Source organism: Strix aluco, chromosome 4 (genome assembly GCF_031877795.1).
Source record: "Strix aluco isolate bStrAlu1 chromosome 4, bStrAlu1.hap1, whole genome shotgun sequence".
Classification (NCBI taxonomy): Eukaryota; Metazoa; Chordata; class Aves; order Strigiformes; family Strigidae; genus Strix; species Strix aluco.
In genome coordinates, this window is record NC_133934.1 from 33822925 (window position 1) to 33845346 (window position 22422).

The window sequence follows — 22422 nt, forward strand, 5'->3', positions numbered from 1 at the left end:
CCCCCATTCAGCAGTGGTCTCATTTTCTCTGATCTTTCTTTGCGCCTGATATCCCTGTATAAGCTTTTCTTGTCCCTCTCCAGATTCAACTCTAGATAAACTTTGGCTTTCTTAACCCAAACCCTACACACTTAAGACAGCATGACCTGTCCCTTGTTCACAGATGCAGGCTTCCTGCAACTTTAATGTGATTTCCTGCATGAGGGAATTGAACCATTCTTGAGCTTGGAGGAACCAGTCAGGTATGATTAGACAAAGTTCTTGGATGTAAGAGGTTATAGGTCATCCCCAAATTCATATGGGGAAAAAGCCCAAAATTCTCTGAATATGTTCCAGACCTATTTTCTTCCATCTCAAAAATCCTTCTTGCCTAGTTTCAATAAGCAAAGGGAATAAATGCTTAAAAAAATTAAATAGAAGTGACAGAGAACATAGTGTCCCTGGAACACCCATCTGACTCCAGAAGCCAAAAATACAAGTTAATAAAAAAAAGATCAAATATAACAGTTTTTGATATTGCATTTCTTTTGACAAACCTACGCAAACAACATTATATTTTAAATGGATTGGGAAGAGCAGAGGACTGGAGAGAAAATTCTTGTCTCTAAACAAAAAGGTGCATGTCTAGACACCTGGAACTGTGCCTGCACATTTAGTTTTGCAAAAGCAATTAAAGCTCTCCACTTTGGAAAGAGATTCAGATTTCAGGCTCTGCAGTTTACAAGTCCTACACATAAGAAATTACTTTTTCTATAATATCTACAACTGACCATTTAAATCATTCCTTAATGGAAACTAAATCTAATTTTGTCACGGAAACTGAATGATGCACAGATGTCTCCCCAGCTGTAATCAGCTCTGGACAGATCACACAGATGACCAAGAGTTCTCACACAGAATAAAGCATAACCTTAGTTTCATGCTGATTGGTGGTGGTTTCTGAGAAAAGCTTTTCTTACCGGAAGAAAACAGAAGAGTACAATTGCTAAAAGCAAGTGCCCCATGAGAATATTTTAGGCTAGGGTTTAAGTAAACTCAGCTTGGTCCTGCAGACTGCATGCTCATTAGCAGCTGGGACACAAGACACACATGTGTTATGCATTTTTGGGTTTAGCTTCTTCCAAAAGGAGTCCAAGCTCTGACAGCTTCATGGCAGGAAGCAAAGCATGTGGGATGCTCAGCAGTCGCTTCGTAAGTGCATCCCGATCTGAACTAAAACTAAATCTGTGCCTACAGTAAAAGAAGCCTCTAAAAATTTCTTTTGATCCGCAACTAAGAAGTTACTTCAAACCAAAACCCCAAAGTTCTTCAAAGTCATTCCCTTCAACAGTTAACCACAGATAGCTGTATCAGTGCACTTTAGGCAAAGCTACTACACTTTAAGGCAAATGCATCAAACTTCAGGGGTTCTTCATTCCATGTGTATACAAATATTCCACATAAGCCTATCGTTCAAATGTGAAAAGACACAGATTGATGCCACAGTAAGAATCCATCCTATCTTCTTGTCAGATAGTCCCTATCTTATTAAAGCCAAAGACAACCAGAGTTAAAACAAGTCACCACCATCTAATACATAATGGTATTAAAAGTAAATTACTAATGGGATTTGAACGTCTCAGTAGTAAATTGTAATCACCACTCTTGCAACTCGGGTGAGTAGGAACAAAGTGATTGGAAACCCGTGAACAAAATTCTGCTCTGAAAGTGGAATCAGTCAAGGAGCAGTGAGTTAGATCATTTTATAAGCTAGTGGAAGTGAACTATCACACCTAAACAAAACAATACAGAATTGAACTGACTAAATACACACACTCCAGGAAAAATTCTGCAACAAAATCACCAGTCTGTGGTTATGTAAGAAAACATTTCTTAGGCCTTTATTTACAAAAGCTTTAAAAACAAATACCCTCTGTTATGCAAATTATTTGTTGTTTAAAAAGGACCACCCAGTTACATCATTGTAACTCAATGAAAAAAAGGTGTTTGACTTTTTGTTTTTAAGTACAAGGTAAAACAGAGTAATTTGGTGAACATTTGGAGATTTTTCTACTATTGATTTCCGTGTCGAACATGCACACACTTACGCGCGCGCATGCACACACAGGCACACGATGTCACACATTCCATCATTTCAGGCTAGTATTTAGCTATTCAATACCAAAAATCCTTCCTGCACAACTGCTCTGTACACATGCTATGCAGAGTTAAGAACATACTTTAGGGTCCTTTAAAACAATATATCTAAAATATATTGCTAAGATATACTCAAAAATAAACTAGCATTACACTCCTCAGGTAACTTTATTAGCTATAAGTTATTTATATTTTGTTGTTTTACAACAAATATCTGTAACATCTGTCTTTGTAGCAACTACAAAAAAGCACGATTTAATTGTTCTTCTAATTCAATAATTCAATTAAATAGTATTTTTTCAGATCTTTGGGTTTTATCTTCAACTAAACTGACTTTCAAAAATTATCAAATCAAGTACATAATAAATATGACTTCATAAAAAATGTGAGGTGTACATTACTAGAATAAAAGCTAGGAACTTAATCAACGGAAGTGTGCCATTACAAAACTCCTACTATTCCAATAGCCTTCAACTCTCAGCTTAATGGCAAAAATGCTAAATTCATAAGCTGTTCTTTTCCTGAAGGGTGTAAAGCTGTTTTTTCAAGCTTCTTTTTCCCGTCACAGAGCGGTTCAAAAGCAGCAGGCCAACCAGCAGTTGACATGTGCAGGATGTGTTTGAAGATGGCTGAACACTAGTAAAATAACAGCAGTTACTATGATTTCAGTAGTTTGGTTTGCTTGAACAGACAGAGGTTATGCAGCAAATAAGTCACTTTCTGTGGGTTGAGATACCAAGGAAATACAGCGTGAAGCTGCTGAACTTGGCAGATGATTGTTTTCTAGCTGAGGGCAAAAGAAAAAATAAAACTTCAAATAAAACAGAGGATCTGAGTCAGAGTCGCTCTCTAAAGTGCAAATTTGATGGTCCACAATCTTGAATAGCTAAAACGCCTGCGTACTGGAAGGAACAGACATGAATGGGGAAGTTAGTTACAATCAGTGCCAGTTGATTTGGAGAAGGGAGGGGAAGAGACAAAAAACTAGAAGATCAGTATAGGTAGGTTTACCAGACTATTCATTATGATTTAACTTTCCCTTCTCTCTGCCACACTGATCCTATACATGCTGCTTCACAAATGGGCTAGGTATGAGGCCAAAATGTAACCCAGAAAATTTTACATATCAATAGTAAGATCAAAATCTGTGATAGGAACAGTCAAGTTTAGTACATAGAAAGGCAGGAAAGAAAGTGTGCTGAGAAAGGGGAGAAAAAAGCCTTATTGTCCAAGGGGTTCAACCAGAGATAAAACCTATATACAAGCATGTGGAGGTCAAAAAGATGGCCTTTCATTTCATGTCATGACTGTTTGTTGGCTTCTTCTTCATATGCATTTCCTGTGCCATTTTGTACATAAGATGACCCCGAACCAAGGCCGTATAAGTGGCCACAGTATTTGGCATCATCAATGTGATCTTCAAAGAACATCTAAAGAGTTAAAAGAGAGACACAAATTATTGCCAAAGAAAAGGCTCAGTTTAAACAGAACTATAGGAAGGCTTTAAAATGTTACTTTCTTTTTAGCATATCAAATCCCAAGGTGCAAAAGATGATATAATTAACATAATAACACACTTAATCTCAACATATTATCAAAATGTGCTATATGACACGATTCTTTTAAGTAAATTTGTCAAGGAATACAATGAGTCTTCCTGTGCACCCTTCCTGATGAAATGGCCAAATAAAATGTTTTGATAATTTTGTATTATCAGTTATCACTCACTTTTCTAAAAGTGCAATGAAGATGTTTGTCCAACTGATTTCTGTGGAGTTTCTCACAACAGGCATATGCTTAACATCTCCTACCAGTGCCCATACTCTACCTACTCCTCAGCGTGGGGTTTTCATCACACTGTCTTGAAATGGACATATGTCCTAATTTAAGTTATAAATCATTTCATAAGGAACAGCAAATTTTGTACTAAGTAAATTTTGTACTAAGACTGCATTTACACCTTGTAAGTCTTAACCATAAACAGAACCTTTCAGTGGAAGACACATGAAACCCCGTGATATTCCGATTCTACATTTTAGACCCAGGTTTTCAAGCAAAGCCATGAATTACCCTGCAAAAATAAAAGACATACGCATACACAAAAATTTTTCACCCTAAAAACTTCACGGCAACCCTGGACGTCCCAGTGGTTGACATTCTGAGTCATCATCAACATCAGAAATCTAAGACAGCCAGAATGATGCAGGAGCAGGGCAGATGCAATACACAATCTAAGTGCAGAGGACTGAATATACCACACAGGCTGAAAACTTCTCCCTTCAAGGTTTGCCTTTAGCAGCACAGTCTGGAAGGAAAGTTCTGTACTGCAGGAATTGGAAACCTCAATTAAAAGTTTTAAATCCCCCAGCAGTACTTAAAGACATAAACAGGTAGAAAAACCCCAAAACAACAGTTCTACTGTTGTAGTATCAGTATTTAAGCATTTCTGATGGGAAGAAAAAGATCAGTAACTTTTTCGGCTGGCACTCCAAAACCCAGCAAGCAAGTTGCAATTCCTTCATGGCAATCAGGAAGAAAATTTTGTAGCTCTGAAAGCATTGTAAAATGAAGTTTTTTCACTCAGAAATACATTGTTAAACAGTGAACTCTACTGAAAAGGCTTTAAAAATGCACATTAAATGTATTTCTCTCTGCTGACTACTGTGTCCTTACTTAGAAATGCTGTATTTGCAAAGAATCTCTGAAAGTACTGAAAAAAACACGGTAAACAACCCATCTTTATTGGCCTAATTAAGGAAGTGTTTTGCACTAAAACAAACCTCAAAAATTTCTACTTTACCCAATAAGAGCTTTTGGTAAACAAATTCAAGAAGCTAATTTGCCAAACACAAACTGTATCTCATTAGAGAAACGATCGTGAGTTTGAACCTCTCCCTCTAGAAAACTAACTTGAAAGGCAGTATCTTAGGCATGGTTACCATGTATTTCCCCTTTCCCTTTATTTGCTTTGGATTTTGTTTCAAATTCAAGGGTGAAAAATTAACAATAACCGGGCAGACAGTAGTTAGCCACACTGGGCTCAGATCATAGCAGAAACACAATCTTCTCCATCATATTTGTAGCCCATGACCTGCTTGACAACTGCAACAGTTCCAGTGGATGCAGAACAGTGTTAGGATGCTTAAATCACAGCATTTATTTTTCACTGCTGTCTCACCAGTAGTTGTCAGAAACTCATGGTCATCTTCTCCTTTATACAAAAAGCTGGATTACAGAAGGTAGACACCTCAGCACACAGTAGTAAACCTTATTAAAAGATGAGGTTTGCTATTGCCCTCCGTTTTGACATGGTGACACTGAATTGCTGGCAGAATGCCATGTTCAGATGCACGAGCATTTGTCCAGTACACTGCTTTCCAGAAGAGGCCTGTTCAACATGTTTGTTCTGCTAATGCAAAATATCCTAATATCTTCCCGTTGTACATGGACAAGTAGCAAGGAAACGTGAAGCTTGTAAGACCCTATTTCCCTTGAATTAATTGACCAGTGTACAGTCTTTTAGAACCTGAGTTAATCTGTGCTTTACTCTATGGTAAGGAACAAATGCATGGACATTCCCCACAGCAGCATGAAGGTCATTATTTAATATGCCTACAGCCTGCAAGTTTAGCCAGAAGTGGCTAACCAACACTTTCCCCCCCTCTGGGCCTATCACAAGCAGCAGCGCACATCAGCTGGGTATATTACACTGAGCAGAAGCTCCAGAAAAATTGGCTTGAGTATCATCACCCAGAAGAGAATCTGGCTCCAGCAGCTCATAATTCACTGCAGCAGCCACCTAAAAAAAGGCACTTTGCAGAACAGGGAAGGGAAGAAAAACAAAAACCCACAAAAAAAAAATCCAAAAGCCAGGCACAGGCTGGAAACAGGAAGCAATACTCACTCACAGCAACTAAGCAGGGAATCAGTAGGGCTGGTTCACACTTACTCTGAAGAAAATATAGATGGTCTTATTTTTGTTAAGAAAGCAGCAACCCCTGCAGCCCTTCAAAGGCCTCCTTAAAATACAGCAGACTTATTAGAATCAGCAATTCCATCCATCTGACTATTACAGCACGTTACTATCATGGAGATAAAGCCAATACATCCACCTACTTCTCTCATTTTGAAAAAGGCCATTCCTGTGAGTAAAGAATCAGATCCTGCCTGATGCTGTGGTCCTATCCTTTCCAGCTCTAACTGCTCAGCCACTTCTTGTAATCCACCCTGAAAAAGAAAAAATTTTTGTTAACTGCTGAAAAAAATTGTATCAGAAAACTGAACAGCTATATTTAGGAAAAACTGTTACACAAGTCATACAACCTCAGGTATATTTTAACATTCGCACAGTAGTTCTGTGTCAGGATTGATTAAATAAAGCAGTATCTGTGACCAACAAAACTACTACTCCTTCATGTTACAGCTCCTCCACTAACCAGATGCCATTATTTAACAAAACAATTCCTTCAAGATGTTGAAAGGAATGGCAATGCTGAAGAACAAAACCAGGTGTTCCTGTACTCCTATCTGAATGAAAGTTTAAAAGGTAAAAGTTGTTCTACAAACACAAGAATTCAAGTGCTTACAAATGAGATGCCCATATGCCTCCATGTGTTAAAGTATCTAGGCTTTGAAACAGACCTTTTCCTTTTACACTTACCTTTAAACAATTGAGGGTTTTTCCACTTCCCTTCACAAAAACTGAGAGCATCCTTAAGTATCTAGAATACTACAGGGAGTCCAGGAAAATGTGGCACAGCAGGCATTTAGAAACCAGGTGCTAAAGTCAAAAAAGGACGTAAGGGCTCACTCCATCTCTACAAGACATTCTACCGTTCTTTAAAGTTTGTTTCATTAGCTGCCATAAGGGGGTGGGGGGGGGGAAATCCATCATTTTGCACCTAGTTTTCTAAGATACTAAAAACCAATGGTACAGCTGGTTTTTCTGTTAAGAGATGTATATTTAATAGTCACATGTGTAATGAAACCTACTTCTTAAAAAAAGTATATAAGCTTCTCGCATACAAAAGGGAACAATTTAAAACAGTAATTTTCTGCTTTGAATGCTGATACATGGTTTAAAAAGGACAGACTGCAAAGCTGTAGACATCACTCCAAAGCTGCATATCTATCTGCTCTTAAAGGTAAAACTTCTCCAGTTTTGAAGCAAATTTTCTTCCCATTAAGCTTATGTGAAAAAATATTCCCTTAACTGCAGAGCGATTAAATAAACCTCTTTTTAGTGCCCCTCAAAATGGTAATAACCACTATATGTGGAAACAAATCCGTGAGAAGTCAGTTTTGTTTTACAGATATCACAGATCAGTTGAAAGATAGACACGTCATACTGTAACTGCAATCTTTTAATGCTGTAAGCTACACACTGTGAGCATATAATTTTGTACATCAATTCTTCTTTTCAATCATTAAGTCATAAAGCTACTAGAAATAGACTAAAGCACATGCACAATCTTTAAGGCCTAGAAAGATCAAAAAACCAAAAGACAAAATCCTTAGTGCTGTCATAACCTTTGCAAAGTACAGGAAGGGAAGCAGTAAGAGGCAAAGGTGTAACAGTCACCTTTGCAGGTTAAAAGTCACAGAGCAATAAAGTCTGACCTGAAAATCAGATCAAACATTACGAAAATTCCTGTGAATCTTATAGCAACAGGTTTGTGTCTAGGTTTTTGTTTTGTTTAAAGAGATGGAAGCTTCAGTAGTAACATTCTCAAGTAACATCTACAAATCAAGATGAAAAACGAGTACTGGTATGGCTAGTTTTATTGTAGCTTGAGTAGCAGAAATATAGTTTATAGATGTTTAAGATAAGAGTAAGTCTACACACTGTACAGTTAAGCACTGAAGCTAACTTGTTTTCTTTATGTGCCTGGATACAACATTTGAACACTGCAAACAGGCTCAGTTATTTAATTTACACTCTCAAAAGCATACTGAAAGTTGGTGGGCAGCGGAAAAAAGTGCATCTCAGATAAAAGCATGTTCTCCGCTAACTCCAATAATGAGCTGTTAGAATTAGCAACAGCAGTTAGGCCCACACCCTTCTCAAGGCACTGTTTTCTGCTTCAAAACCCTCTACTTCCTCAAACTGCGAATCAGCAATGCCTCATCATCAGGTTCTGCTAGCTCTAAGACCATCTACTCTAGCTTCAAATAACTGAAGAAAAAACATTTCAGAATAAAAATCAATATTTACACAGCAGCTGCAAGCTCTGGAATGTAGACTTAGTAATTCAAAATTTACAGTAACAGCAGCCTACAGAAGAATGCTTTGAAATTAGTGGTTTAATGGTATATATCTATTTGTAAATATATCACACACCACCTGTGTGGCACTTCTTGGTCTACAACTGCAATAATTATGGAATAAAATGTGGCTGTCTCTGAAAATTAATAGGTTATTGATATTCTCTTTCAGGCGAGACTTTTGCACTCCAGATAAATTACTCCTGGAGGAGAGACAAATTCTTCCCAAGTTTTCAGAGCATCAGTCTTTCAAGGAAAGGGCCACTGAATGATTTATATAATCACACAATCATAGTCAATCCAGTTCAAATTTTCATCTCATGGCATTTGTACCAGAGTTCACTGTTCTGTACAAACCCCCATATTAAAAGCAAGTTTCCAACAAGGTCTACAGATCTACATTACCTAAAAGTCGCCATTACTATCAAAAGGTTTGGAATTGTCTACATAGAAAAATTCTAGAGAACAAGCAAGAGTTTAACCTATACTACATTAATGTCTCAAGTTAACTCCCAATCTGCATGCCAGTAAAGTACATTTATGTCCATTTAAGTTGGAGTAACATACTGTAAATTCACAGACTACTTAATTCCAGAAAAAGAGCATCAAACAGTTTCCCCAATCATGACGCATATTTCTCCTCTTAATGCCAAGAATTCTTTTTTGGGTGTGTGGGGGCACGGAGTGGGGTATCTACAGCAAGTCAGTGACGTTCATACGAAAAATAACTTAGACAAGTCAATAAAGGACAACTGCACAGCAGTTCAATTCACTGCAATTTAATATTGAAAGTGACACACATAAGGAGACAGTGCATGCATTTTTAGAGTCACAACACTGATTGATTAGCAATTTGTTTCAGACAGCTGCTCTCAGCACAGCATAAGCCCACCATCATTTCATCACTGCTAAATTTGGAGGGGTAGGGTAGTCCACATCCCTTCCCCTGCTGTCATCACCACTCTGCAGGTTAGGTGACAGGATCAAGATTTACTGCAGGAAAGCTGACCTCCATATTCAGCTCTGAAAAAAACATCCTTGTTCTTAGGTTTACTGAAATAAGACCTGCAAAGTTTTTTCACGTATTCCAAAAAACATTAGTGTCTCAAAACAATGCAGGTTACACACAACTATGTCTTAATGAAATGACAAGAAATACAATTTCCTTCTCCCCAAACTCACTGGGAACGCGACCTCTGGAATGGTGACACTGAACCTCATTCTGTCACCTTTCCTACATCACTAAAGTTGGATTATACATTCTGTTCTTGGTAAGCGTGTTGCCACCATAAAGACACCAGATGCTGTACTTTACTTCACCAGGAGTGAGAAAGTAAGGGCGTTTTTTGTTTGGGGTTCCACCCCTGCCCCTCTCCTTTAAGACTCCTGAAGTTCACGAACATTTCATTTTTACTTCCAGCCTCTGTGGAAGAAAACTGTTTCTAACATGTTCTCTAATAGTCAGCTATTTGCCCAGCTGATTATAGCAATAACAACTCTAGATGAACACAGATAGGTATTTTTCTTACTAACTCAGAGAGAGGTCTCCCATTTTCAACATTGATTAACAAAAGGATTTACACAATTTACTTCCCACACAAGCAGGCTACTACTTAAAAGTGACACATTGTATTAGTTTATCTCAGAAAGAAACAGAGGACTATAAACCCCACACTAGTTCAGCACGATGAAGTGGCAAGCCATCCCTTAGGATTTGGTTGTACTACAGGCAGTGTTCTCTTTTTCCTTGCAGGTTCTCATTAAGAAAGCCTAGAGAATTAAGTTAGTTTCCACAAAAGCAGCGAGCCATTAATTGCCTCAGATGAGCGATGCACCTCATTCCAGCAGCAGTCCAGACTCTTACAGTTCTTTGGCAAGTAAGCGGTTAACAATCCCTGTAGCATCTTTCTTTCGCTTGCTGTCTTCCCCTTCACATACTTAGTTCCAGCTTCCATTCATTCTCCAGTCCAATAAAGTATCCAAATTTTATGCCTGATAGAGTAAGCCAATTAGTAGCCCCACTGGCCTGACATGAGAGATTAGTTTCTAGTACTGTATTTTTTTCCTAGAAGTCGAATGTTGTCCCTGAACATATGTTGTTGTTTATCTTTCCTTATGGGGTTGTTTATCTTTTCTTATGGGGCCATCTGAAACATTCTTCGCTCCATTCCTCTTCCCAAGACACTTCCACAGCATCACCGTCGCTATTACCTTTGCCAAGACGACCGCAGTCCTTTAGTGGACTGCACAATAAGGAAATAAGAGTATATGAAACCCATCAATTCTTACGGCTCAAAAAGTGAAGGATTAATTCCAAACATGGGTTTATCATCTGTCAAAACACTGGCCACTGTAATTACAGTATCAACATGCTATTTTTAACTGATAAGCAGTTATAAAAATTAATGTGTGCTCCTGCCTACTTCTATCAATAGCCTTTAATATTAAATATATAAAGCTTGAGACAACAATATCACAAGTTTAATAGGTACTATCAAAGCAAAACCAGAAAACAAAAATATTGAAAATAAGTATTTTTAAGCAGAAAATACTCTGTCTCCAAACCCAAAACTTGTTCTGAGCCATTAATAGATTACTTACCTTCAGATTTTTGCAACTCTTCATCAGATATTTTACATCATAGATGACAGGGAAAAACAATCGCAGTATCTCAAAGAAGTCCAGCTCTTCTTCAGGTAAATTAGAGTTTGTCAGGATTTTGATTAGATAGCCGAAGTCATATCCACTGCAAATTAGTAACAAAAACAATATAAGCAAACACCTTAGAAGCATCCTTCTCACTTCCAACTTCAAGACTTTCTTACACATTAACAGGACATTTTGCTATTTTCAATGGACCAAGACTGACTCTTGCAGAAGTATAAGCCTCAGTGTAAATGGCCACATTGCAGTTTCCAGAGAAAACATTTTAATTTAGTCTGAATGAGGCCAAGTGAAGAAGCAAAAAGATCTGTCTAGAGGAGTTTCTCTAAATCCTGAAACAAGGTAGTGATGCTGGGGCTTCATCTGATAACAAGAACTTACACCAGAAAGACTCCTAGCTGGTTCCTTTTACACAAACTGGACTTTCTCACTACAAACTGAGACACAGACACTTCTACAGTTCCTGAAATCCAAAAGATTCATGAGTTTCTAGAGCCAACACATGTTTGTGCCTGGAGACAAGCTTCACCCTCAGCAACAAAGAGCGTATTGTCTTTCAACTTTCCCAATTAAATCAGCACACAGACAACCAAAAAATTTAATAGCTTGTAGACTATTACTTTATCCTCGACTCCAAAAAGAGTAAGTTAGAAAAATTTTCATGTGTACATGTAAGTCAGCAGAAGGCAGTAAGATAACTGAGCCGTACAGGTTTGGTAGAAGAAACTGAGTATAGAGTATGTGTGTGGTGGAGAGAAGAGTTTGGAAAGACTTCCTTCTCAATAGCTTGACAGAAGAAAGAGGACATAGGAATGAGGTGTGGCAGTAAAAGGGGAAACCATGTACTTTTATAAAGGGTTAGGAAACAGAGGGTTTAAACCATAGAAAAGACATATGTCAGGTATTAAGCAGGACTGAACACCAGAACAAAAAGCAGCAATGACTCATTATCCTTTTCCCTAGGATGGCAGAGATTACAAACCACATTATTCATGATATGATCATGAATCCAATCCATTCTGATCCCCTGTACTTGCAGGACTGCTCATACACATATGCACTGAACTAGACGGGGGACTGACACGTTCTCATCTTTGTTACTAGGTTTGCATTGAACCAAATCAGTTCCTAGCTTTTATGGACATGCAATTTTAAAAATGCCTCTACTAACAAAGATGATGAAAACACACAGCAGGGCTGCCTCTACTGAAGGCTGCGCCAGTTTTGCTGCTTACGGAACCTTAGCATCTAGGTGAGACACAGCTCAAGTGAGCGGGTGGCCACCACAGACTCCAAATTCCCAGTTTAAGACTTCGTGTTTGTTCTTGGTTACATGAGAATCAGACTCAAACCCAAGAATTTTACAACTTGGTAAACACTGACTGAGATCTTTAACTGTGAGGTGAGCAATACAGAAGACAAATCAGTGAAGAGCACTGTACTACTGATCCTGCAGATATTTAGCACCCACAAAGACTGGTGACTTCTGATGTAGGCTTAAGGTTTTAGCTTGTGTACTCAATGTAAAAGGGATTGCTTTTTGTACCTTTTGTATAAGATGGGGTTCTCTACATCATCTTTATCTTATGAATTTCTAGACAGAGGGTAGAAAATCTTGAACGTACTGTGAATGAATGAATTGTCTGCTAAAAGTCCATTAATACAAGAGACACAAAAGGTAGAGACTATTGCAGCTCTCCCATGGGGGTTTCCAGTGCTCTGAACAGGAATTTCATGTTGAATGAATCCTGCACTGCATCTGGTGCTTTGAAGCTGTGCTGGCAGCACTCCAAACTCCACAGCAGCAGCTACTGGCCAAGAAGCAAAGGAGCCAAAGATAAAGGAGGACTTCATCCGAGTCTTACAAAGTAAAAACCTGTAGTATTCTCGGCAAAACAGTAGCTTGGAAGCTTAATTTTATTAGATTCCTGGGGCCAGGGGGGTGGGGGGAAGCAGTGGGGAAGCCTGTATCAGCATAAAGTCTTCTACAGAAAAAGAAAAGAAACAAGCCACATTAGCAAAAAAGGGCTGTTCAGAAAGCTGCAAAAAAGACTGTTCAGGATTAAGGAGACTTACTCCTCTACAGATCAGAGAGCTTATTAACTCACTGAATTCCTGACATCAGTCATCCTTGTGGCTCAAATGTAACAGCCGTATTAAAACTTTTAAAGGGAAGAAAACAGTATTTGTGCTCCTCCTCTTCCAAAAACAAAAGTGTTTTTGACTCCCATCATCTTCCAAAACAAATTATGTACATGACTGAATTACTAGAAAACAGATGCTATCAAACACTTCCAATTTCTATTAAGAAGGAAGTACTGTAAGAAAAGTCAAGATTCATTTACTATTTGTACTGAGAGGGAACAAGCTATCATAAATCTGCAATTTCAATTAAGAATTATCTGGGGGTTTTTTTCCCCCCCTTGAGGATTGTAGTAGATTCATTCTGGGATCCTCATGCAGAAGAAGGGAACAGGGTATCTGAACAGGCATGATTACCCTTCCATTGCATGACAGTATTCAGTCAGCTATCTGTTCTTGAATTCTAAACATGGGTTAGTTTTAGTCAGCTCAACCAAATGATGCTTCACATTCCTTAAATTCCAGCTGCTTACACTTAGTCCCACTGTGCTCATAACAATCATCACAAACCACATTTTACTAATCACAATGCAGTATCAAGGCATTTACATAATCTTTTTCGTATACTTTTCACGGGTAATATGCTCCAGTCATCCAAGCTTACAGACGTAAGAACTGTCACTCCAATTCAAGACTAAGATAATCTAGTTCAAAAATTTGAGTGGCCACTGCTAAATGCTAACAGAAAGGTAAGTAAGTCCACAGTGAGCAATTATATTATTACCAGCTTATTAAAGAAGTTTTCTTCTAATCCTCTAACAGGCAATTAGTGGCTGGTTTATACCATGAAGCACATAGGCTTCCTTTCCTTAAAAGGCTTTCACCATTTCTAATACAATCACCTGAAGTTACTTAGTGCAACTAGCCACAATCCCTGGAGCTATACAGCAATATAAGCATTCTTACAGCTACTTTTTTTTTTTTCTTTTTTACCAAACATGGACGGCTGTAAGCAACAAAACCATCAAAAAAGTCAAACATGCCTGTGTTTCTTTCCCTTACTATCCAGAAAGAATTCAGGTAGCCAATTAACAATGAATTCTACTCAAGCACCAACAGTCTCTGAAATAAATCGAAACCTGACAGAACTGAGAAAGCTTTACTTCATTTTATAACTGGCTAGTAGAAATGAGTCAACAGATTAAATTTTACTAAAATCAGCTAGACACAATTATTGAAATACAACAGCTTGGAAATTTCCAGCTTCCCAAAAACATCTGGGTTAAGAGGCATGTTTGCACAGAGCCTCCAAAGGTAGATTGAGGAGGGTGCACACAGGTGGACACTCAAAAGCTTCAGCAGATCAGTCAGTTGAACACACACAAAAACATTGTTTGAGCTGTTTTGTTTTATAACTTGTTAGACTGACAAGCACTCAGCTCTCTTGACTGTGACAAGAATCAGAAATTCAGGGCTTTCCCCTCCTCTCTGATCGACTCAAAAACATTTTAAACACACACAAAAGATTTGATGGAGTTGCTTATGAAGTTGCAGTATACAAGAATTGGTGACAGTGCAAACATTTCTTCGCTCATGACTGGCAGAACTGCAGGTCCACACAGATTTGCCAATAGGTCAGGATGCCAAGGCAGCAACATCAAATGCAGAGATAAAAAGAACACAAAGAAAACTATTTGAGAAGCTAAGAGCCTAGAAATAAACTACATAAGAGTTCAAGGAAATCAAAGACTGGGAAATGAAACAAAACCAGAACATAACCTCACACTCTGAGAAAGGAGTAATTCCCCTCTGCCCACTTCCTAAGAGACTCATAAATTTTGAGGGTTAGTAGTAATTAAAGCATTTTAAGGAAACAGAAGCAATGGCAGTCAGCAACTATCAAGCACAGCTTTTTCTGTAGTCAAAGAACTACTGCATGAAGCGCCTACATGAAACAAATTGTCAACTGAGCTGTCCCACTGTTTAAGTTTCCACTGACAGAATATAATCACAATCAACCTAAAATACATTTAGAAACAGCTGTTTACTATTCTTTGTGGCACATTTTATGTGACCCATGCTCATTTATAGCTTTGTGCAATCTTAGCTTCCTCAGAACTTAACCCACTACTCCACAGTTTTGTGCTCAATATCAACATGTTCTGCCAAGCACAAAAGCCTTTAAACATGTTCCGACTTCAGTTGTGGATAATCAGTGTTTGACAAATATTTGCTGAAATAGCTGTCTTATGAGGATTTCTAAAGACGTTTTCAGTGAAGTCCACCACAGAAACTCATTTTAGCACAGATGAAACTGGACTTTAATAAAACTATTTCCAAAAACCCGTCATAAGCTGCTCTATTGCATTATTGCACATAGTTTGCACTGTACTTTAACCAGCTATTAGTCAGGAATCACACAATCAATATAATTATGCTTTAAAAAGAATCCCTAGTGTAGAAATGGCTCAGGTATTCTTTTGCTAGCATAGCTTACACTGGACCCTTAAAGTTATTAGACAATATTGGAAAAACATTGTTTTGTAGCTGTAGCTGCTTCTACATGGCAGTGTCTGTTGATGTACCAGTTACATGCATAACATGCCTCCCCCTCCTTCTCCTGAGCCATACAAGTTATTTTACTGTAGTCAAGTGTAAATCACAAATATGCATGTAAGAGCCCATAATAATGGGTTTAAGAAGCTGAAAAACTTAATTCACTAATTCAGCTTTTGTAGTTATTTTGACACAGTTTATGGCATTCTTGTTCCACTATTTTTCCCCAAGGTGCTATCCTAGTAGCAAGATAGCAAGAGTAAGATTATTTTGGAGTTACATTGCGAGTCGAGAGAGCTGCAAGTGGAACATGTAGGCAGATTCGGTGACAAGCATATTCAAAGAGGATCCTCCTTTTTTTTTTTTGTTAACTGTCTTTACTTTTTCCCCCCTTCTCCTTTTTGAAAGTCAGTCTAACACTTGCTTTCTACAAAGCAAGTCAAAACGATGACTTCTGCAACAGGCTGTTATATGCACCCTTCTACTCCTGTCATACATTCCTTGCTGAAGCAATCCTTATTTTTCAGTTGGTTAATAATGTAAATACTTCTCTAATTCCATGAGACTTTCTCTCCTCCAACCTCCCCTCCAAGATTTAACACTTAAGGATGAAGAATTTGAGTTTTTTTTGTTATTTTGTCATATACATACTACCACCCATCAATGTAGCATGTATGATAAACAAGAGTAAGGCTGTAAGGGTAGTACTAGTCTCAGCTAAAACATTTGCTCTACCTTTGTTGACTTGCTTACCAGACAGCATTTAAAATGTCAACTTGTGGGTATTACATAGCAATAAGCCTTTAAAACCACTGTTGCTTGCAAAAAGTGCAAATTATCTCTGGCACGTAGTTGCCTATACAATGACTACTGCATAAGCTTTAAAGTGTTAAACTTTATTAGCACCCAAAGATCTTTTGTAGCTTGACAGATTCATAGAGATTTAGCAATTGCATTTCTATTTCTACTTGGATGATGAGTTCCTGTGGTGGAATAAATAGTAAAATATACTCATTACTGCAGCTCAAATTAAGGCTATCGGCGCTCTCCTCCTAAACTGAGTAATTTTAAACTGCCCAGATTACCAGGAGATTTAAAACAAATTTAAAAGCGCTTTATAAAACTATTCACTGATAATTCTGTGGTCTCTCCCATGAGACAAACATATTTGTTCAAGAATTGTTTAGGAATAGTTTGCTTTTATCATTGTTACTATCATTACTTCAGTGTGTGACATTAAAAGATACAATGCCACCTGCTGGCTCAGGAGTTTCATGTTTTTCTGGTTTACAGTTTTCTGGTTATAGTGTAAACACCAAAACACCACTACCATCCTGTACACTCTACTCTTCCAATACAGAACAGTGCTACAGGTATCACAGCAGAAATATTTTCTAAGTCTTAGCAACCAAGATACGTGCTAGATACACTGTCGGATGTGTACCATTTAAGTCGAGATGTGAAATGCAAGCTCTAGAATTCAATAATTAATACTGAAAACTCAAATACTTAACATGCAGAATTTACCTATGAAAGGAAAGCCACTTGACTCCTTCACACAGTACAACTCCTGATGTCATAAGCAGCTCTGCAAAGTACTGCGTCTCAATTCCTTCTTCTTCATGCTTTTTAAACTGGATACCGGATGTCGTCAACAGTTCAATAGAGTCCTGGGCATACATATCTTCTCTAAAAAAAAGAGAGGAAAAGCAAATTTTAAAAATCTACAAGCATCAGTGATTATAAACCTGGTAGCATCTCATTTTGCTATTCATTCCACAGACTTCACTAGCATAAAGCAGGAGCAACTTGACTTTGTTCCATGTTAATGACAAAACCAACCATTTTTCATAGATTTTGTTAATCTTCAGTAGCATTTCACCATTCCCAGCACCTCCATTCTCACCTCCTTCATAAAAATCTACTTCCTGCTCCTCTTCCGGTTACCTAGAACTCCCCTTTTTCAGATCTACAGACAAAAGTGAATGTATGAATACAGGTGTTTTACTGAATGAGACCTATTACCTGAACTGTGACAAATTAAACATAACAGTTGGAGCACTAACATGTTACGTTATAGAACTAGGAAGAGTATCCTCCAGATCCCAGTGCTGTATTAGTTCTGTGAATAATATTTCCCAAACATTTCTTGTGATTTAAGCTTAAGTAAATGTTTAGACATGTGTTCATCAAAACCTCCTTCTCACTACAACTGGAAAGTACTTGCTCCATTTAGTAAATCCTTAAAATTCAGGTAGTCTAACATTTTCCTTCTAAACAACCAACTTCAAAAGCCATATTTTGGACCTAAAATTTAACCTATCTTTAGGATAGAAAAAAATTCCTCTATGCCTTGTTTGATCTCCTCTTATACCTGTATTTCTTCCCTTTACCACTAACATTTTCGTACAGTCTTAAGGACTTTGTGATGAAGTGGATGGCTTCTTTTTCCTTAAAGTTGAATCTATATCATCATAACAAAGACATAGAATGGTTAACTGAAAAAACCCAAACATGGCTCTACTTAGAAGATGATATTCATATTACTGTCCACAATATACTAGTCTGCAAAGTCTCTTCAGTATATAGTTTTCAATTTTAATAAAAACCAAAACACAAAAACCAGACAAAACAACCAATATATCAAACTTGACTATTAGATTCAGTCATAGACTTCTATTCCTTATTCCTAATAGCAAGTCATCATTCATCAGAACATCGAGATACATTCTCAAGATGTGTTGCATCTTTTTTCCTCCCTCCCACACAGCTGCTCATTAGTTCTCCAGCTTTAAGGCATCAGCTTCCCAACACCTGTCCTTATCCATAACATATTAAAGAACTCATCCAAAACAAACATGCCTATTTTACAAAAAGAACTTTTACTTCTATTTTGTTGCTCTGCACTAATCAGGTGGATAGTTATTTTAGAGAAATATTTATGCTTTTTAGAAGCACACTATAACAAGACCTGGCTGGAACCACACACAAAAGAACTACCTTCTAGGAACAGCCAACAGCTGTTTTGCTTTAGGAGCAGAACACCTGGCACAGTGCCACTTCCCAAAAGGAAGCTTAGAAACAGACAAAAATAAGTAATTTGTCCATCCATGTAAAAAAAAAAATATTCACTTTTCACACAGCACTTACCTAGCTTACCTTTTTGTATGAAATCCCCTCAGTGAACTAGTAACAAGTTCGTTATGTGACTACCTATATCTTGCCTTACTAAGCTGTCTTCTCTATGCAGTATCTTGCACAAATGGATGGAAAACTACTTTTGTTTTTAGTTGCTTGACATTAAATAGACCTTTGAAGCTGAAAAAATAAACATACATAACACAGGCTCTTCTTCCCAGATCACAGTTTGGAAGTTATTAATTCATTCCTCCTCTTTCTCCCGTACTTAGCAGGATTAGTCTATTCTTCTGTTAAGACAATGGATAACTTTTATCCAGCATTTGTATGGCCAGGTAAGTTTAGCTACCAAAATATCAAATCCACGCTTCCTTTTCTTTCAAGAGGCGCTTCAAACAACACTAAAAAGAGCATGTCATTCCTCTGACCAAACTGATCTGTGACAAGCCACAGCACTGCTTATTTAGAGAAGCAGAAAGATCAAGCGAGACAGCAGCAGTTTTTTCCTTTGTAAGAACCTCAATTACTTTGAAAACAAGTCTTTTTATCTACAGAAGAAAAGGTCTGTTCTCTAAACCCGCTTTGTAGGCAGCAGTTTTGACTCACGTATATCAAGCTGTCCAGTGATCAGCTTGTAACACAACTGCCAAAAAAAACCAAGCTTTCAACACTTTTAAGTTCGAGGACTGTTTGCACTGATACAGGCCATACGAAAACCTATCAGACCAATTATGTTTACTTCAGGAGAAAATTCAAGATACTAGCAACCTTGTCGACTACCTGCTAAAGATATAACTAGAACTCCAGAGCACTGTCTCATCCCACTGGAAAAGTTAGGTTTACACTTAAAGGTTTATCACTGATAAAAATCACTTTCTGAAATAAAGTTCACAATACTATTCCAACAGATAGTAAAAATCAGCTTGCCTTTTAACCAACACTTTACATAAAATGATCCAGAACAAAAGTCTCCACAGGAGTTATGCTATACAATCAATAATCCCTTTCAACCTATTATAGAAGATAATTAAAATACAGCAGCTTAATAGTCGCTCTGAAAACACAAGAAAAGCTGTGCAGTATTAAAAAGTTGACAGTATTTTACTGAGAATATTGTCTAGAACTTATGAGTATTTTAACAATAACAACATTATTTTGAAGAGCACAGAGCACACTTGCTTTAGAACTTGCTGGTAATATTTGTCATGCTTCTTTTTTAGTCACTTTGGTAACTTTACTTTTTTTCTTCAAGTGTTGGTATTTTCCATTTAAAAATATGCAAAGGAAAAACATGTGACTTCTATAACAGCTAGTAAGAGTTAAACTAAGTTAAGATAGAAGCACTCTGAAATGCTAAATATGAAAATGCAGACCTAACTCTTGCACTAAGTGTAAATGCCTCTTTTCAAAACTTGTTGAAATTGCTTAACATTTATGACCAATTTACCAACAGTATGACATACTGCATAGAAATGAGGAAAGAAAGCATGTATTTGGCTGACAAACAAAAAAGTATCTACGGTATTCCAATCATATAGATAAAAAGAGTTGCTATAGCTTTCACAACCTGTAATACATTTTCAGTAAGTCAGAAACATACATTCAACAGCACAGACGTTTAACACTTACGTTAAATTAAATTTAAAATTAAATTGCCAAGTTGAAGTTCCCGGAGGGTATTCTCCTTGCTCATTCATAAATGTCAGTCCTAGTTGAATTATTTTTAGCAAGTCTACGTTGCAGCGTAATAATTGGTACTGATAGTCTGCGTTGCTTCTGAATTCTCCAATAGGCCTTGCAACTACTCCTGGAAATTCTGTATCCTGTAGGAACACAATTAAAGCTTCCAATTAAAACTTCAACAAAAGCAACCCATAAAAATTTATGTTCCTCATTTTTAATAAAACATATTTCAAGCCTCTAACAGTTTCACTGCTGAGACACACTGTGTGTAAATTTAGCTTTTAAAAAGTAATAGATTAGGATCCTAATGTTCGTTCAGCATTAATTCAATATTAAGACTCCATTATTTTTTCAATAAGTGTGGATGAACAAGTTTATAGTTTTAATTTACTAACAGCAAATGAAGTAATCACGGTTTTTGTGGTAATTTGCTTATTAAACATCAAGTGCACACTTACCATAGCTACATAGTTATACTTCCGTATAACTTGACGAATTTTCTTCATCTCTTCATCCAAGTTACAAGCCCAAACCTCACAGATTCTTTGGCTATGGTCTACGGTAGCTGCTGGCATAGTGGGGGGCTTTAGAGACCATACATCAAAACTTACACTTGACTGAGGATCAGTTTCATAGAAAGGACTTAAATTATTTGGTTTTTTAACCTAAGAGACAAAGAAAGTGAAGTACCAAAGTGTAAGGTTTTATTCTTCATTTATCTGAAAAAATGCTTAAACACCAGAAACAAGCTTTATTCTTCAGAATTTCAGAAAAGAAGCACGACAGAGCCACCAAAGCCATGTGAATTTCAGCTATGAGTTCAGATTACTATCTGAAACGAAAACCTTACGATTTTATTAGTAACTTTATTTCTTGCACAAAGCCAGGCAAACCGGCAAGGCGCGCTATAGTTCAACAGATAAAAGAGATACCTGAACCCGCAAGCGTTATTCCCCCACGGGTTAGAAGAGCACATTCCTGTGGATCCCACGGCTGCGTGCAACATGAAACGAAGCGGCAAAGTAACTATTAGCGTTACACCAAATTCGGGGTCGCTGCGGACGGCAGGCGGCCTCCCTGGGCAGAGCTGCTCTTCCAGCTCGTACGGGCCGCGCTAAACCAGAGAGCGGCGCTGGGGCCCCGAAACTCGCCCCGACAGACCGGGCTCACGCCCCGGCTAGGTTCCCGGCCGCCTCCCGATGCCTACAAGGCCCTTCAGACCGCCCCGAGGAGCCGCGGCGCCCGCCCTGCGCGGCTCGATGAAGCGCAACATGGAAGAGGCCGCCCCGGCTTACCCCCCCGCCCCGACCCAGCGCAGGGAGAGGCTCCGCTCCCAAGCCCGCCTCCGGCAGCAGCCGCGCGGTCCCCGGAAACGCCCCCCGCCCCAGCGGGCCGTCACCACCGCCGGTGAGGGCGCAACGCCTCGGTGGGGCTGCCCCCGGCCCGAGCAGGGCACGGGGGGCACCGGACCGCTCTCGGCTCCCTCTCTGCCCCCGCCCGGCTCCCCGCGGCCGCCACCGCGCCCCCACCCCTCGCTCACTCACGCTCTCGGGCGGGCCGGGCCGGGCCGGGCCGCGGCGGGTCTGGCGAGGCCCCGCAGCGGCCCCCGACGCCCCAGAGCCGCCAGTCGCCGCGCGAGACGCAGGAAGCGCTACCCCCTCCGCACAAAGCCATTACATCATCGCCGCGCCACGGCCTTTCACCCCTCACCTCTGACCGACGGCGGGGGCGCCAATGGCCGGCCGCACCGCCCTGCCTTCGCCCCGCCCCGCCCCGCCTCCTCCCGCCCGGGCGCGCGCCACTCCTTCCTCTCCGCGCCACGGCCCAGGTCACGGGCGCGCGGCGGTGACGCAGGCTGCGTGCTGCCGCGGGGGCGGGGCGGTGCCGCGCGGCTCCGGG

General features: G+C 39.0%; 1 protein-coding gene across 3 annotated transcripts; it reads right to left on the reverse strand.

Annotated features, from left to right (window-relative positions):
- Positions 1-1853: 1853 nt before the first annotated feature.
- On the reverse strand, positions 1854-22315 carry CNOT7 (CCR4-NOT transcription complex subunit 7). 3 transcript variants are annotated; one of them, XM_074822662.1, is made up of 8 exons: positions 22068-22208; positions 21456-21516; positions 20982-21188; positions 20470-20663; positions 17230-17391; positions 11002-11146; positions 6253-6363; positions 1854-3566 (listed from the first exon to the last, which is right to left on the reverse strand). In XM_074822662.1, exons 3-8 carry the CDS (start codon positions 21096-21098, stop codon positions 3438-3440), a joined length of 858 nt encoding a protein of 285 aa, XP_074678763.1. In that variant the 5' UTR covers positions 21099-21188; positions 21456-21516; positions 22068-22208; the 3' UTR covers positions 1854-3437. The 3 variants fall into 3 exon arrangements, with proteins under 3 accessions (XP_074678763.1, XP_074678764.1, XP_074678762.1); XM_074822663.1 differs by lacking the exons at positions 21456-21516; positions 22068-22208 and adding an exon at positions 22234-22315; XM_074822661.1 differs by lacking the exon at positions 21456-21516 and having other exon boundaries at positions 22068-22216.
- Between the last annotated feature and the right edge of the window lie 107 nt (positions 22316-22422).

Excerpts from the sequence above, each read along its gene's own strand:
- CNOT7 (XM_074822663.1), bottom strand. The coding sequence starts at position 21,098 with ATGCCAGCAGCTACCGTAGACCATAGCCAAAGAATCTGTGAGGTTTGG. Across the intron at positions 17,392-20,469 it reads AATTTTAAATTTAATTTAAC|AGAAGATATGTATGCCCAGG; the intron begins GTAAGTGTTAAA and ends TCTTTTTTTTAG. Across the intron at positions 6,364-11,001 it reads AGAGTTGCAAAAATCTGAAG|GGTGGATTACAAGAAGTGGC; the intron begins GTAAGTAATCTA and ends TTTCTTTTTCAG.